The following is a 17,383-nucleotide window of genomic DNA, read 5'->3' as shown; positions in this document are numbered from 1 at the left end:
AACAGCAGTGAAATTTCAGATAAATCATCTGAAATTCTATAGTTTTTTTTCATCTCTAATTAAACTCCAATTCTTTACAAGTTAATTCAACACCTCCAATTACTCCTTCCTTCCTAATTAAACTACAAGTAAAATTGTAATTAGCGTCATATCACCAAATCAGATGCTAATGACTATTTTCTTCTAAAAACAACGAAATATAATAAAAAATCTCATGACCTCTTTCAATTTAAGCAATAATTCTGGAACACCACCAACTCTACTTGAATATCTTTGAAAATCCCTTCTCTCCAATACACAATGAACAAGTTCAGGGTCACCGGTAGCAACTGCTTCTTGTACCACTGAAAAAACAATAAATTATGACAAATTCAGTTAAAGTATATATTAGATCCTGATTTACATTTATCACATCCTTTTGACATGTTAAAACAGAAATCAATTAGCATAAGTGAGGTAAACCAGACTGTACATGAGCTATACAGGAATAACTTTTTCAGGAAGCAATAGAATGAATAATCAACAGAAAACTATGAAAAGTTACAATTAACAGGATTACATTAATATCATAGACAGCAATATAGCACAGGAATATCATAGACAGCATAGGAAAGCAGAGGGAAGAATGGCTATAAGGAAGAAAACAACTTGAAACAGTTAGGAGATCACATATCACTATAGGCCACAATTGAAAAAGGTTGTTAATACACTTAGTCAACAATAAAAACATACATTAAAATCACCTTAAGCAATAAATTTATACATTTCTTATTATTATAAACTTACAAAAATAAATTCACAAATTTTATAATAAACTAATGAGTTTATCTGCAGTCATTAAATAAACTACAAATAGAACCGAACCACATGAACCACCACTTTTGGATCTCTCATCATTCACATTTTATTAAAAATTTATGGTGCGAGTCATCAATAAAAGAGAAACAAATTTTATAATAGTATTATCTACTTTAAAACATACAAAAAAGATTTCTCACACATTATGAATTTTAAAAACAAGCTAATCTGAAGTTTTTTACATTTTAAACACTCGATAACTTCAAAACTAGAATCTAATATGCCGGAATTATGCATATTTATCTAAAAAAAAGGTGTCCAGATCACAATAAAAAATAATTTTGTCTGCATAGAAGATCCATGACAGTCCAAAATGTGCACTAACATTAGACTGTTTTAATATCAGAAGAGATATTTAAACACCAATGACAATATGATTCTTACTTGTGAAAAGGTGCAGGTGATTAGTTTTAAACAAAAGACACAGTTGCCTATGAGCCCTAAATTAATTAATTAAAAAAGCCTGATTCCCATATACTTGCACAATGGTTATTGATTGTGTAATAAAATAATTTTTTTTAACAATAAAATTGCTTTACTTCTGTTTTTAATGATTGTGACTTTACAGAGAGTAGATATAACCAAACCATCTGTATGATAAGTGCTACAACCAAAAGGGTTGTAGACAATCTAACATGAGTTATAAGCCATTGCTCAAACTGGAACAGTCAATCTCAAGAAACAAAAATTGCATTATACAATTACTAGGGAAAAATGATAAATGATGTGGTTATATGGTGCTTTCCTTACTGAAACTATTAACATACTAACAGGCCCAACAATGCTTCACTATTGCTAGATCTGAGTATATATATATATATATATAGATTAAATGAACACAATTGAAAGTTTGATAAAACATTAACAAAATGAACACTACAGAACTTCATAAAATTTAACCTTTCCCTTTTCACTTTTACCATATTCCCCTTTACTCCCCCATTTCTATTTCCCTTCCCCTTCCCATTTCCTTTTCTCCTTTTTACCATTTTTCCCTTCTCTTTTTACTTTTTTTGATTTTTCCCTTTCTCCCTTCTTCCCTGAGCACAAATAGATCCAGTCGTTTTTTACTCTACAGTAGACACACATATCGGAAACACTGAAATGGAATTGTAAACTATTTAGTATAGTGTTTGTTGCTTTTACATCCAACAGATAACGCTGTTTTTCAAAAAAAAGCATGTTTTTACCTGTCAAAGGTGTGACATCTTAGGTATATAAATAGAAGGTATATAAAAACACACACATATTCAAATGCAAAGTTGTGTCAAAATTGTTATTTCTCTGAATGCAATGTGAGGGCCCCACACAGCAGATTATAAGAAATCATTAGAGTGAGAAATTTCTGACCATCCTCCTAATGATTGGAGTTGGTGGTAACAATCAGCTCTAACCATTGAGAGCTGTGATTGGTTGGGGTGGGGGGGGAGGTTAGTTGTCCAGGTAGCAGTGATTTTTAATGAGAGTAGATAAGCTCTTTTAATATTACTAAATGTTCCTGAACGTACATGGTGAATATGGTAGAAAAGTAATGTACACACATTTAATAAATACTCTCCATTTTTATATAAAAAAAAGCTCTAAAGCCTTTATTAATAAAAGGCTTCTTTAATTCTCTTCTTTTTTATTTACTAAAGCCAACTTGAAGTTAATTTCAGACTAGCTCATGTAATTTGCACACTTTGTAGACTGCAGTGAAATAGACCTGTTGTAGATGGTATTTTATTAAGTTTTTTTTTTTTATTCTTACACTGGAAATCAAATCTACCACATAAATAGATATAAAAGGAAATACAAGGTGTAATAAAAAAGTATTAGACTTTTTGACACATAAAAACAAAAATACTGGGAGATTCAAAAATGACTTCATTAGTTAATAGCATATAAAAATCTATTTAGATAAATCACAGATGGGTCTAGTTGAGGTCTCATTTCATACTAAAACACATCAAGTTTAGACTCAAGTAGTTCATTAGTATCAAATTCAGCCAACAGCGCAATCACCAGTGTTGTTAAAAATGGATACATTTACTGGTATGAAATGCTTACTATATGTTTTGGTTTCACAATTTGCAGTCAGCAACAACAGTTCAACGTAATTTTTATAGAAAGTACAATAGGGAGCCTCCTAGTGGGCATACAATTTACTCTTGGGACTAAACCTTCGTTGAGACAGATTGTTCTGTTAAACATACAAAATCAACAAGATACCCATGTGTACCTGAAGTTGCTTTAGAACAAATCAAAGAAATTTTTACACATAATCCTTATAAATCAACTCGACGTCATGTGAGACTGGCATTCTACAAACGACTGTCAGGCACATATTACGTAAATGATTGTACTTGAAGCCAAACAAAATAACCATAATTCAACATATTACTAATGTGACAACAAAGTTGTTTGCTGCAGTTTTATGTGGAAATGATGCATAGAATTGCAGACAATGGTACATTTTTAAACAATACAATTTTTAGTGATGAGTCAACATTTCACATCAGTAGCAAGGTGAACACCTATAACTGCTGAATATGGGGTAGAAAAACCCTCATGAAACTTTGCAGTACATTCGTGCAACTAAGGTCAATGTGTTTTGAGCCTTAAGCAAACAAAGACTGTATGACCTGTTCTTCTTCCAGGAAGCAACCATAATTGGTATCATTAATCTAGACATTCTTCATAATTTGTAATTCCTCAGTTAGACGATGATGACCAAGATGTACGCCATTACTATAACCAAAGGAGCAATTCACTACCATCTAGAAGTCCAAGATTTTCTTGATACCCGATTCCAGGTCGGTGGATTGGTCATGAAGGTCCAATTGCATGGCCACTCCGCTAGATATTTTTTGTGGGGTTTCATTACAGATCACGTTTATGTACCACCTTTGCCTGCTGATCTTGTTGAGCTAAGACTGAATTAATGCTGCAGCTGCAGAGGAAACACTTGACTTGCTGGCTACAGTCTGGAATGAAAACAACTTCAGGTAGGATGTATGTCACATTACAAATGGAAGCCATATCAAACCAAAGTGAATGTTGGATGACAAACTTGATGTGTTTTTCAATGAAATGAGACCTAAATTGAATCTGTAAGTTATTTCAATAAATTTTTATAAGCTTTTAAATATGTGAAGTCCTTTTTAAATCACCCGGTACTTAACCTATTTAGTTTAATAACTTATTCCAGCAATTTGCAAAGTAATTTTTAGTGAGCACCATAAGTTCTCTTGTTTCAGTCCTTTTTTCTCTTTTCTGTCATCAGGTATCTTTCCTTTACGCAGAATTTTAAGCTTAGGAAAGAATAAAATTTCACAGGGAGCCGTGTTTAGTGAGCAAGGAGCCTGCTGAAATAGTTCAATTATGTGTTTGTAGTTTTGATAAATGGGCTATTATTGTTGTGATGAATTTTCCAATCGCCATTTTCCAAAAACTGTGGTCTCTTGTGTCGAACAGCATCTCTTAGCTGACAAAGAACAGTTATGCATTACCCTTTACTGACAGTTCTTGAGGAGAAACACTTATGATGGACCATATCTTGAAAATCAAAAATGACTGTTAGCATAATATTCACATTGCTTCCTGATCGCCTAGCTATCTTATATATGGAGAACTTGAGTTTTCCAATGAGATGACTGTGCCTTTGTCTCAGTCATAAACCCATGTTTCATCTCCAGTTATTATTTTTTTCCAGAAAATCAGTTCTACATTACCACATCTTGCCAACATTTTTCCTTTTGTTCATGAGTGAGGGGTTTTGGGACAAATTTTACTGTTATGTGTCACATCCCAAGATCTTCCATTAAAACTTATTGTACAGAGCCAAATGAAATTTTTACTTCATCTTCAAGCCCCAATTTACTTCAATCTTCAAGCTAAATTGTTATTCGACAAACATACATCATCATTCAACAAACTTGCAAGTTTTTTGCTGAGGAAGGTCTGCCAGAGGAATCGTCCTTTGATAAATGTTCTAGATGTTGCTTGACCTTTGACAGATGTTCGGGCATCTGGAAAATTATGATACCACTCTTTAATCTGTATAACACCCATAGCTTGATTACCAAAGGCTGTTTAAATCTTCCTTATTATCTCTACTTGCATTTTACAATGTTTCTGACAAAACAATGCAGATTTAAATGCAATTTAATGTTCAATCCATTCAGTCATTCTGAACGGCAATGAAACCAAGACAAGCCCACGACACAAGTTTTGCTTACACGGCTGCTAAACAGTGACTGGCTGCAATGAATCATAAGCACTTAAAAAAAGAGTCAAGGTTACATTTCAAAACAGTCTCTCTTCCATGCTATGACTGGTTACCACAATAAAAAATAAGGTTGGATACTTTTTAATCCAACCTTAGAAAGGAAAAAATTGTGTAGGCAGGCCACGTTTGGAATATGTAAAACAAATTGTTAGGGATGTAGGATGTAGAGGGTATACTGAAATGAAACGACTAGCACTAGATAGCGAATCTTGGAGAGCTGCATCAAACCAGTCAAATGACTGAAGACAAAAAAAAAACGTTTTAATCACGTCTCGTATGCAACTTTTAATAATACACAATTGTATTTTTACTTCTATCCATCCACACATCTTTAGGTTTCCATATATTAGGTGTTAATCTTTAGGTGTTATTATTTATTATATAATAAATAATAACACTGTTAAATAAGCTTCTTTAATTACTATGCATGATAATCTTTTAAATTCTATTGCATTATTATTCTTAAATTAAGTACTTCATTAATTAACAAGATAAAATCAATATATTATAATAAATAAGTAATTATACATATATAAAAATTAAACTAAATAGAAGTCATGCCTGACCAGTCCATCCCTCTTTATTCTCAGTGTTGACATTAGCTCCACGATCCATTAACAACTTTGCTACTTCTAAATGACCCAAGGTAACAGCAAGCATCAATGGCGAACGACCTCTTGTATCTTTTCTTTCCAGTTCATCCTACAATAATAAATAAAATAATTATTCCCCAACATAAATAGTACACAGAATTCCCAATATTTACATAAAAAATGATAAGTTGAGGAAAAACTCTTTAATACTCAATATAATAAAATTTACATAAAGCAATGGTCCAAAGGAATATACAAAGTATCCAATGAGGAAATATCCAATCAGGAATGAATCCTACAGGTTAAAATAAAGAAAACATTTCTCAAAACACAGTCTAGAAGTGTTTCATTTTCCAGCTATAGCTGCTGAAAAACTTTTTACCAAAAATTTCAAAACAACTTTATCCTATAAACGTACAATAATATCCAGGTGCAGAGCAACTTTTTATCTAGCTAGAGTGCACAAACAAGCACTCACGAGATTTAAATTTTGATTTTTTATAAACTTTTCATATGGTAAAGAGAGAATTTAGAAATACCTTGCATATATTTTTTTCCAGATCAAAGATTCCTTCTAAGAAATTCAATTTTAACTCATTTTAATTTGCCTAAGTTATCATGAAATGAACACCTAAAATAGCTGCAAATCAAGCAAAATCATAGACACCTTGTTTAGTAAATAATAGAAATCTTTACTAATATTATACAATACATTTCTTCAAATGTATTGTTTGGCCTTCGCCAAACAACAAAAAGGTAATAAAATGACACAAAATTTTTTTTATAGTTTATCAACACTAAATAAGCACATAACTGATAAATCAAGCCCATCATTGTAAAAATATTGTGTGAACATCATACTGCAAGAAAAAAAACAAATTACAAATATGGCCATGATACAAAATGAACTTAATCTATGTACATGATGAATTTATTTAATATATAAACAAATCAGATTCTTTTCTGGAATCTAATAAAAAAATTAACATTCTGAAAAACATTAACAATTTACAAATATTTATATTAATATCAGCTTCTTTTTTATATTATCTTGCACAACAATAAAGTACATTATTAATATAATACACAAATCAAATCTTGTTTTGTAAAAGAATTGAAAAAAATTAAATAAGTATACTTAAAATACACATGTTATTATTGGTTTTGACATGAAAGGCTTCTAAAGTTACACTCTGTGGCTTCTTCAGAATGAGTTCTACACATTCAGAAGCAATCATATTAAACAATGTTAAATACGTTAAAAAAGTAACATTTTAAAAGCTACATGTTAAAAAAAAGGTTTTTTATAACAGAAAATATAAAGTAAATGTTTAATACAACCAGGTTATCCATAATTTTGTTAAACATTTTAAATAATTATTAACAACAATTTATGAAACTGATTCTAAATTATATTATAGTAAAATGAAAATTTCTGCTAGATTTTTCTTAAGACACCTCACAGATGTTCAATATTTCCATATTTACAGATGCAGCAGGTATCCAGATTATATTCCTACAATTTGTCCCACAAATTAGTACCATTAATCAGTAGTAGCCATTGCTGTTACAGATGTGGTGTTGCAGTTTCTATATTCTGTAGGATCAGCAGGGAATAAGAACACAAAAACAGTATTCTTCATTAATCACCATATGAAAAAATAACATTTAAATCAGGATGTGAGCTTGATCTTGATGAAGCTCATAAAATCATTAGGATGGTCAATAATCATTGCCACTGATGTGTGCTGCCTAATGTTTTAATAAGATTTCATCCACTTATAGTCATGCATTATCGTGGTAATAGGTTGTTGATAAATATAATCATCCCTGTCTTCATTAACCTACATCATCAGCCACTTTAGCAAGATTCTGGATTATATCCATATGATGGCTCTGTAAAAAATGACCTGCGCACCATAATTTTTAAAACAGCACAAGTCTGTTCTCTTTAGCATATCTCAAACGTTCTTATTAACAAAGCGGACATTTCTGGAATTCCATATTCACATGCTGTAAAAATTCACACTCTCAAATATACAAAAGCTGCTTTAGCACTAAAGATGAGAATTTAATAAAACTATTAATCTCACATTTTTTAGCACTTCGTTAGAAATATCACCATTTCTTAATTATTTAAACTGAATGGGTAAAAGTTGAAGCTTGTAGGATATAACCTTCAGCCTCTTAAAGAATTCACAAAACCCTAGAATGGAAGATATTGTACTTATACAATTGCAAACAGACTGATTTGCAAGTGACATTATACAGGTTTGTCTAACATGATCCAAAATCTCTTCACTTGTTCTTTGATATTCTAGGCAATGTTCAGTACATACACAGTCTTTCTTATGATTTTTTCATACCATTTCATGATACAGTTATTCACAGGTGGATCTTTTCCGAATCTACTTGAAATAAATGCTGTGCTGTTGCAACAGTAGTTTTTGCATATTCTTTAGCAGAGAATTCATTTTATTGACAATTTTAAGCCACCTAGTGGAAAAGAGTGTGCTCAACTAAAATACATGACCATGATTTGTTTCTTACCAAATAATTTGAAGAATTTACATTCATTTAAAAGTAAGTATTTGTTGTAATTCCCACCACAATGAAATCATTGTTTGTTAAATTACAAACTATCAAGTAATTTTTATTGTAAATAGAAAAAAATAAATAATATTATATTATCTTTGAAAATGTTCTGAATAACAGTAAACACAATACTTTTTGCTGTCATTTTTTTCGTCATTATTCGTAAAAAATACCCTATAATATTTTTTATTTTTATTTCAATTCAATTTGCATAAAATAACATTCTGAAAAAAATAATATTAAAATTAAACTGCAGTATGTTATGAAGATTAATATTTTAAATAGGCTGTTGTATAATTTTACAAATAAACTACATAGAACCTCTCACCTTAGGTCCAACTTGAAAAACTGATAGAATATGCTTTGACCTTTACAGTGTTGAATTGAGCTGGATAGTTAACAAGAATTAAGAATGACATTTTTGTCATGTAAGTATTGCTGTTTAATATTTTAGCTATAGAGAAATTGGGATAAGACAAAGTGAGGTACACTTGGTAGTTTTATAATTTATACTAACTGCATTGTTATTGTAAGAACCCTTGCACTTTATAAAATCGGATTATGGAGTGTTCAACTGGCATTCACACTGAAACTTTTTTTTTGTCTTCAATCATTTGACTGGTTTGATGCAACTCTCCAACATTCGCTATGTGCCAGTCGTTTCATTTAGTATACCCCCTACATCCCTAACAATTTGTTTTACATATTCCAAATGTTGCCTGCCCGCACAATTTTTTCCTTCTACCTGTCCCTCCAATATTAAAGAAACTATTCCAGGATGCCTTAATATTTGGCCTATAAGTCTGTCTCTTCTTTTAACTACATTTTTGCAAATGCTTCTTCTTTCTTCATCAATTTGCTGCAACACCTCTTCATTGGTCACTTTATCCACCCGTCTGATTTTTGACATTCTCCTATAGCACCACATTTCAAAAGCTTCTAATCTTTTCTTCTCAGGTATTCCGATTGTCCAAGTTTCACTGCCACATAAATGGCTACGCTCCAAACATATACTTTCTAAAATGTTTACCTGATGTTTAAATTAATTTTTGATGTAAACAAATTATATTTCTGACTGAAGGCTCGTTTCGCCTGTGCTGTTCGACATTTTATATCACTCCTGCTTTGTCCATCTTTAGTAATTCTACTTCCCACATAACAAAATTCTTCTACCTCCATAATCTTTTCTCTTCCTATTTTTATATTCAGTGGTCCATCTACATTATTTCTACTACATTTCATTACTTTTGTTTTGTTCTTGTTTATTTTCATGTGTAGAATTCATCCTTCCCGTTAATTGCTTCTTCTAAATCTCTTTTACTGTCAGTTAGAATTACTATATCATCAGCAAAAAGTAGCATCTTTATCTTTTCACCTTGTACTGTTACTCCCGATCTAAATTGTTCTTTAACATCATTAACTGCTAGTTCTACGTAAGGATTAAAAAGTAACAGGGATAGGGAACATCCTTGTCAGACTCCCTTTTTTATTACAGCTTCTTTCTTATTTTCGATTATTACTGTTGCTGCTTGGTTCCTGTAAATGTTAGCAATTGTTCTATCTCTGAACTTAACCCTAATTTTTTTTAAATACTGAAATTTTATTCCAGTCTAGGTTATTGAATGCCTTTTCTAGGTCTATAAATGGCAGGTATATTGGGTTTTTTCTTCAATCTTCCTTCTACTATTAATCAGAGTGCTGAAATTGCTTCCCTTATCCCTATAATTTTCCTGAAACCAAACTGGTCTTCTCCTAACTCTTTTTCCATTCTCCTCTCAATTCTTTTGTACAGAATTCTAGTTAAGATTTTTGATGCACAACTAGTTAAGCTAATTGTTCTGTATTCTTCACATTTATCTGCTCCTGCTTTTTTTAGTATCATGACTATAATAACACTCTTTTTGAAGTTAACAGAACTTCCTCTTTTTCATAATTATTACACACCAGTTTGTATAAACTATCCGTTGCTTCCTCACCTGCACTGCGCAGTAGTTCTGCAGGTATTCTGTCTATTCCAGGAGCCTTTCTGCCATTCAAATCTTTTAATGCTCTCTTAAATTCAGATGTTAGGATTGTTTCTCCCCTTTCATCCTCTACAACAAACTTTTCTAATTCATTTCCATATAACTTTTCAATATATTCCACCCACCTATTAACCTTTCCTTTCATATTATAAATCGGTGTGCCATCTTTGTTTAACACATTATTAGATTTTACTTTTCTTTTTTTTTTGTCTTCAGTCATTTGACTGGTTTGATGCAGCTTTCCAAGATTCCCTATCTAGTGCTAGTCGTTTCATTTCAGTATACCCTCTACATCCTACATAACCAACAATTTGTTTTACATACTCCAAACGTGGCCTGCCTACACAATTTTTCCCTTCTACCTGCCCTTCCAATATTAAAGCGACTATTCCAGGATGCCTTAGTATGTGGCCTATAAGTCTGTCTCTTCTTTTAACTATATTTTTCCAAATGCTTCTTTCTTCATCTATTTGCCGCAATACCTCTTCATTTGTCACTTTATCCACCCATCTGATTTTTAACATTCTCCTATAGCACCACATTTCAAAAGCTTCTAATCTTTTCTTCTCAGATACTCCGATTGTACAAGTTTCACTTCCATATAAAGCGACACTCCAAACATACACTTTCAAAAATCTTTTCCTGAGATTTAAATTAATTTTTGATGTGATTTTACTTTATGTACCACAAAATTTTCCTCAACCTTCCTGTATGCTCCGTCTAATTTACCAATGATCATTTCTGTTTCTACTTCTGAACACTTTTCTTTGATCCACTCTTCTTTCACTAGTTTGCACTTCCTGTTTATAGTATTTCTTAATTGTCGATAGTTCCTTTTACTATCTTCATCACTAGCATTCTTATATTTTCTACATTCATCCATCAGCTGCAATATATCTGATATCCAAGATTTTCTACCAGTTCTTTTTGTTCCGCCTAAGTTCTCCCCACCCGGAGATCCAAACAGGGGACTAATTTATCTCTGGAATATTTTACCAAGGAAGGTGCCTCCATCTTTATTAAATGAAAATGCAGAGAATTACATTTTCTTGGAAAAAAGCAGCTGTAGTTTTCCATTGCTTTTAGGTGTGCAGTACTCAGAAGACTGAGTGAGTGATGTTGATATGGCTGTTTAAGTCCTTCTGGCCTATGCCCTTAACAATTACTGAAAGAGCTGCTGTCTTCTTTCAGGAATCATTCCTTACTCTGGCTCTCAACAGATACCTCTCCAATATGGAAATTTTGTGTTTCAGGATGGTGGTTCAGGTACTCACTGTTTGTGTGTGTGTCGCCCACCAAAATGTAAAACTCCTGTTAACTGCTCTAAAAATAAAATTTGATTATAAAATTCTCCTTTCAACCATGGTATGTGAAATAGAAAATGATACATCCATGCTGCCACAGTATGAAAAATGTCTAAGCACTAATGAAGTGCTCTATTGCAAGAGAACCGGGATGATTTTGATTTTGAAATTATCTTCAAACAGTGGGTTTCTGTTGACAGTTGTGAACTAACTACTCAAATTCTTCCATTTCAAGAGTACTTAGATAAACTTACTAAAAGTTTAAATAATCTAAGAAGACATCATTTTGTTGCAGAGAAACAAGCTAATTTCCTCAACATTAAAAAGGAAAACCTGTCAGAAGGGTGAATGTATTGTAATGGGAGACTTCCCTCAAAATTTTCATTTTGTAATACAGGATGAAGTCTAGTCATACCACTGGTCAAAAACTTATGCCACAGTACATGCATTTCTCATATATTTTAAAAAAGAAGGAAAATTACAAAGCCAAATCTACTGTGTGATTAGCGAGTACTTGAAGCACAATACTACAACATCATTCTTCTGCTTCCAAAAGGAAGTTATAACTAAAGTAAAAACACTGTTACCACAAATTAATTTTTTTTTTTTTTAATTTTTCTGATGGCTCCTCAAGCGCAGTATAGAAACAAAAGAATCATAGATCTGTGCTAACATCAAGAAGATTTTGAAATCACAGCTGAATGGCATTTTTTGCCTCATACTTTGGAAAAGGACCATGAGATGGTATTGGTGGAACTGTAGAAAGGACTGTGATTAAAGCAAGCCTTCAAAGAACAGTCAACAATCAAATTGTTACACCTTCTGAAATGTACAATTTGTGCAAAAACAATATTAAAAATATAACATTTATTTTCTGCTCTAATAAAGATGTTCAAGAGACTAAAAAATACCTCAGTTCTTGTTGTTATCAGGTAATCACAACAGTCCCATAAACAAGAACCTTTCACAGTTATGTTCCAACAAGTCAGAAATGTATTCTGAAAGCCCAGACGACCTCTGATTCAGAAACATTTACATTAGTATTGGTACAAGGACATTAGTGTTTCTGATTGCTTTATAGGTTTACCAAAGACAAAATGTAAAAATTATGTCTGCTGTGTACAATGACAAGTGGTGGTTAGGTGAAGTCAAAATACATGAAAAGGAATATCAATATCGAATATACTTTTTCCATCCACATGGTCCTGGTACTTCATTCAAGAAATCTTAAGGGATAATCAAACATGGGTTCAACTGGAAAATTTTTTAAAGAGTCTCACGCCTCTAGAGCTTTTCCTATCAACTACTGGAAGAGGACACAACATTACACCAAAAATGAATGAGGACCTACCAGTTCTACTCAATAAAAAAATTGCAGAAGCATTAAGTTATGTTAGTTAACTCTGTTATCAAAAGTCCAAGATTTATCCATAACTTCCATTAACAGGAGTAAAATAAGGTAAAAGTGAACTGAACAATTTGTTTATGTATTTGAATTATTTATCATTTTGTAATTATTAATCTTTCTATAACTGACTATTTATTAATTATCAATTTATTCATTCTAATGAGTTTAGTTGTAATTTTTATAATCTGAAAAAATACACATCAGTATTTTTGGATACGTTGTTTACAGTTAAAAGGAAGTGTTTTTAGCAGTTTTGTTGGTTTCATTATTCATCAACACCTTGGAGTAACAACATAAATTTTATATGGTTTTAAAGTACATAAAAAGTACTTACTGCTGTAAACATTTCAGATTTTTGCCACTTGTCCCACATGTTGGTTTTTGAGGCTGAAAAATGAGATATTTTCAAAATCTTATGATTTGAGGGCCCTTTTTTTTAATGAAGAACACTCGGTAACAGTTCAGTTTTTTTTTTATAAGTACTTCCAGTACCTAAGAGTTAAAAGGTAAAAAACAGGCGTTACCCCTAAGCCCTTCATTATTTATTTTGGGTCCAAGATTTGAAAAAGCAATTTGTAAACCTAACTTCAGTAAACATTAAAAAATTTGGTTATGTAACAAAATGAATTTTGAGTACACTAAGATGAAGTTCTATTGTTACACTTTCCAAAAAACCTTTTTTGATCCTGTGTACAATATAAAATAAAATGCTACAGCTCATGGAAACAGTGATGAAAATGGCTGTTTTTACCTGGTGGCGTTAGAAAATAGTCTATTAATCAAGAAAAAACTTTTAAAAAATATAAAACAATATTTTTTTGGTCCCTAAAAGGTGGGTAGTTATATCCCAAATATCATCAAAATCAAAAATAGTGATGCACTGATCATTTGTTGAATTAAAATGGAATACCCCAAATGACACTGCCTGCCACTATGAAATTTCTGTTTTAATAAGTTAGACTGCTAATTTTTCTTTCACAATAACTCACTAGCACACTGCAATAAATGATTTCATAATGGTGGGCAATAACAGATCAGTAACTTCCTTCTAAAAAAAGGTAATGTTACCATCAACTTCATCCTTTAAATAAGATTTCTCTCTTGACAATTTTAAGCCAAAAAGAAAATATGATGAGAATAAATGCACCAATTTCTATACATTCACAATTAGTAGGATACAATTATAATCATTGTTTGTTACCAGTAAAAATTAAGAAAGAAGACAAGTACCAGCAAAATTAATGTGTATAAAATCCTGTGTATGACCCTTTAATCATTCTGAAAAAACAAAGTTATATAATAAGCTTCTATAAACTTTTTTTACATAAAAAAAGAAAGAAATTACACAGCATTACTGTATTCTACACAAACTAAATATATATATATTTTTAAATAAAATTGTGATAACATTTATTTTTACTTTAGTCTATGAAATTTGTTTTTAACTAAATTTATCAGATTACCAAAGCCCCTCGCCCCTGTTGTTTCCTTGTGAGATTAGTTTACCAAAATCTGAAATTGTACATGCCTGTAATCCTATTTAACCCTTCAAAACAATCATCATCATCAATATAACATATATTTCATAAAATAGAAATCTTATTTACATGGATTTAAAATTTTTTGCTGACTTATTTATATTTTTTTTAACAAAAATAGTTGAGCAAAGTAAACTCGTTAGCGATATATTTAATCACGTTTGTTCAGACGATTCACGTAACGACTTATGGCTAGTTATATTACTACAGCCAATACTGGTTCTTGAATAAAACAAATTGTAAAGAAAAACCCCTTCTGACAAAAATATTGTCAGCAACAAACGTTATGTCAATAAATTCTAATCACTGGACTGACGCACTACACAGTTATTAAAAAATGCATACACTATAATGAAAAAAACAACGTACAAATCAGTCAGAAACATAGGAAAATAAAAATATCAATTACGATATGTAACATTAGGTTATTAAACGATGGACAGCACTCGTTATGAACAGCCTTAATACTGCAAAATTATGATTAAAAAAACTCACCGAAGTAATATTGTTTTCAAGCTCTTTCTTCAACCTATCATAATCATTTTGCCACACAAACAAATGTAAAGGAAACTGCTTTCTAATATCATCCAGAGTGATTCGAGGTTGACCCGATGCTTCAGCCATTTCAGCCTGTCTCGATTGTAACTACCGTGCCGATAGATTTAACGAAATGCCGAAAGTAAATAAGGTTATGAGCCGCACACAATCAATAACATTGCAGTTCTTGAATAAAATCAATATACTTTTCTATAAACTAAAAAGGACGATTGTTATTAATAAAATTACTGCAAAGTTAACTAAATAAAAATAAAAGCAAACTATGTCATAAATAAAACAGATTCGTACGAGGCCTACGCCCATTAGAAATCGGACCCATTGTCACTGTCAAAAAATCACTGCCAACCAAGGAATACTATTTTTGCGACTGTAAAGAAAATATTACACATAAAAGAGTGTTAAGCTAACATTTTTTCATAAAAACGATTAAAAAAATATAAAGTAGTAAAAATTCATATTGTAAAATTTTCTCCTGCCATTTAAAGGTTATGTAAACAGACGTTCAATTTTTTTTATCATCTTTTCAAAGAAGTATTTACCTATTATACTATTCATGGTTTATACTGTTTTGGCTAAATTTCATATTTTATCATTTAGTGTTAAAATCAAAACTTTTGAGAATTAAATAATTTTGTAAAAATACACTTTTGTTAATACAAAAATATTAATGTTTATTTTTTTATGTTGGTATTTTTGTTTAATTAAGTAATGTCACAGCGGTTGTGTGTTATACTGATTTGAGTGTTTTTATTGCTAAGCAGAAAAATATATATTTATGGAAGGTGTTCTTTGGAAGTGGACAAATTATTGGAGTGGTACAATATTATATTCTTATTAAAATAATTAATTCATAAACTTTCATTTAAGGTTATATGTTATGTAAGATGCGCCATTATCAACCTGTCATCAAAAAATAGATTCTTGTTTAAAAAAAAAAAAATACTCCAAATATATTGATTGATTTACCAAATATTTATTCGTTCATTTGATTATTCTTGTGCTGTATTTAATTATAACTGCATGAAGTCAACCTATGAGTTGCCATATGTCAACATCTATATTAACAACTACTACATATAAATATAATGAAATTTGATTTGAAAAATCAATATTAATCAGTTAATTGTCAAAACAAAAATATTTGATAAATTAAAGGTTGCTGTTATGACAATTTACCCTTTGCTATATCGTAATTTTGATTAGTTGTACATCAACAGGTAATGCAGCTAGATTTATCCTCCATTATTTATGTCAAAAACATTTCTATAACTTTGTCTTATGTCTAACAGTTTACTTAATGAACTATTTTCTAGCTAAATGCTGGAATTTATTTTTTATTTAGATGTCATTAAAATTTAGTTATTGTCTGAAGTAAATTGTACATTCTCTCTCAACAGAAAAGAGTATGTTAATTTGGTTGTTACGTTGAGTTACAATTGTAACTCAACGAAAATAAGTATAGTTTTCTCTTTATTGATACTGTGCAAGATAATTGGGTGTGCATCACACCATGTATTATGAAGTAACCCATGCCAGGTATAATGAATATACCTGGTGTGGGTTCTTGTTCTGCTTAGGATGGTTGTTAGGATTGTAATAAACACATTAAGGTATATCTCTAATCTCTTGTAGTCCTTTTTAATATATTTAGTTTTATTTATTACTTTTCTTTAGGTTGGCAGACTAGATGGTTTATATTGGAAGATGGAGTATTGTCATATTATATGTCGCAAGAAGAAGTTGGACAGGGTTGTAAGGGTTCCATGAAGGTTTCCGCTTTAGAAATAGTTGGTATGTTTTAGAGATTGCAGTTTAATTTTTAAATAGAAGTTAGAGCTTTTTATGTTTCAGTGATAATTCAATTGTAAAAGAGATTTTTGCTCTATTCCTACTTTAATGTATCTAAAATACTACTATGACATGTTCAGATATATTTAACCTTGCAGATCATATCAACTCAAGCGTTGTTCAACTTAATCAGCCAGGCACTGTTATGACATGAGCAAACAGTGCTGCACAACATGTAAAATATGTCTCCAACAAAGTGGTCAGACCTCTTGTGATTTTTATTAAATTTGAGACGTAGTTGAAGAAGGAATGAATATTTGTTATAAAAAGCATATTTGATTAGGCCAAATTATTTAGAAGGAAAAGGTTTGAAATTTATCTTATATTTGCACAACCAAGATTCTGTTACCTTAAACTAATAGATTGTTTAGGTCAATCTGTAAATCA

General features: G+C 31.0%; 2 protein-coding genes across 4 annotated transcripts in view; one reads left to right on the top strand and one right to left on the bottom strand.

The window, feature by feature from the left end:
* LOC142324138 (ankyrin repeat domain-containing protein 13D) overlaps nucleotides 1–15,529 on the bottom strand; it is a 74,095-nt gene extending 58,566 nt beyond the window's left edge. The window contains exons 1-3 of one of the 2 annotated variants that reach the window (XM_075364825.1): nucleotides 15,086–15,529; nucleotides 5,695–5,830; nucleotides 220–344 (exon numbers count right to left, since the gene is read on the bottom strand). In XM_075364825.1, the coding sequence (XP_075220940.1) occupies nucleotides 220–344; nucleotides 5,695–5,830; nucleotides 15,086–15,214 (390 nt within the window). In that variant the 5' untranslated portion in view covers nucleotides 15,215–15,529. The remainder of the gene's footprint in view (nucleotides 1–219; nucleotides 345–5,694; nucleotides 5,831–15,085) is intronic. The other variant, XM_075364826.1, reaches the window with a different exon arrangement.
* Nucleotides 15,530–15,843: 314 nt separating this feature from the next.
* The window catches only part of LOC142324137 (pleckstrin homology domain-containing family A member 3-like), a 37,370-nt gene continuing 35,830 nt past the window's right edge, over nucleotides 15,844–17,383 (top strand). For both annotated transcript variants that reach the window (XM_075364823.1, XM_075364824.1), the window contains exons 1-2: nucleotides 15,844–15,963; nucleotides 16,823–16,939. In XM_075364823.1, coding sequence (XP_075220938.1) covers nucleotides 15,924–15,963; nucleotides 16,823–16,939 — 157 coding nt within the window. In that variant the 5' untranslated portion in view covers nucleotides 15,844–15,923. The remainder of the gene's footprint in view (nucleotides 15,964–16,822; nucleotides 16,940–17,383) is intronic.

Source organism: Lycorma delicatula, chromosome 4 (genome assembly GCF_047948215.1).
Source record: "Lycorma delicatula isolate Av1 chromosome 4, ASM4794821v1, whole genome shotgun sequence".
Lineage (NCBI taxonomy): Eukaryota > Metazoa > Arthropoda > Insecta > Hemiptera > Fulgoridae > Lycorma > Lycorma delicatula.
Note: the sequence above shows the minus strand (reverse complement) of the source record. Positions and strands in the feature narration are given on the sequence as shown.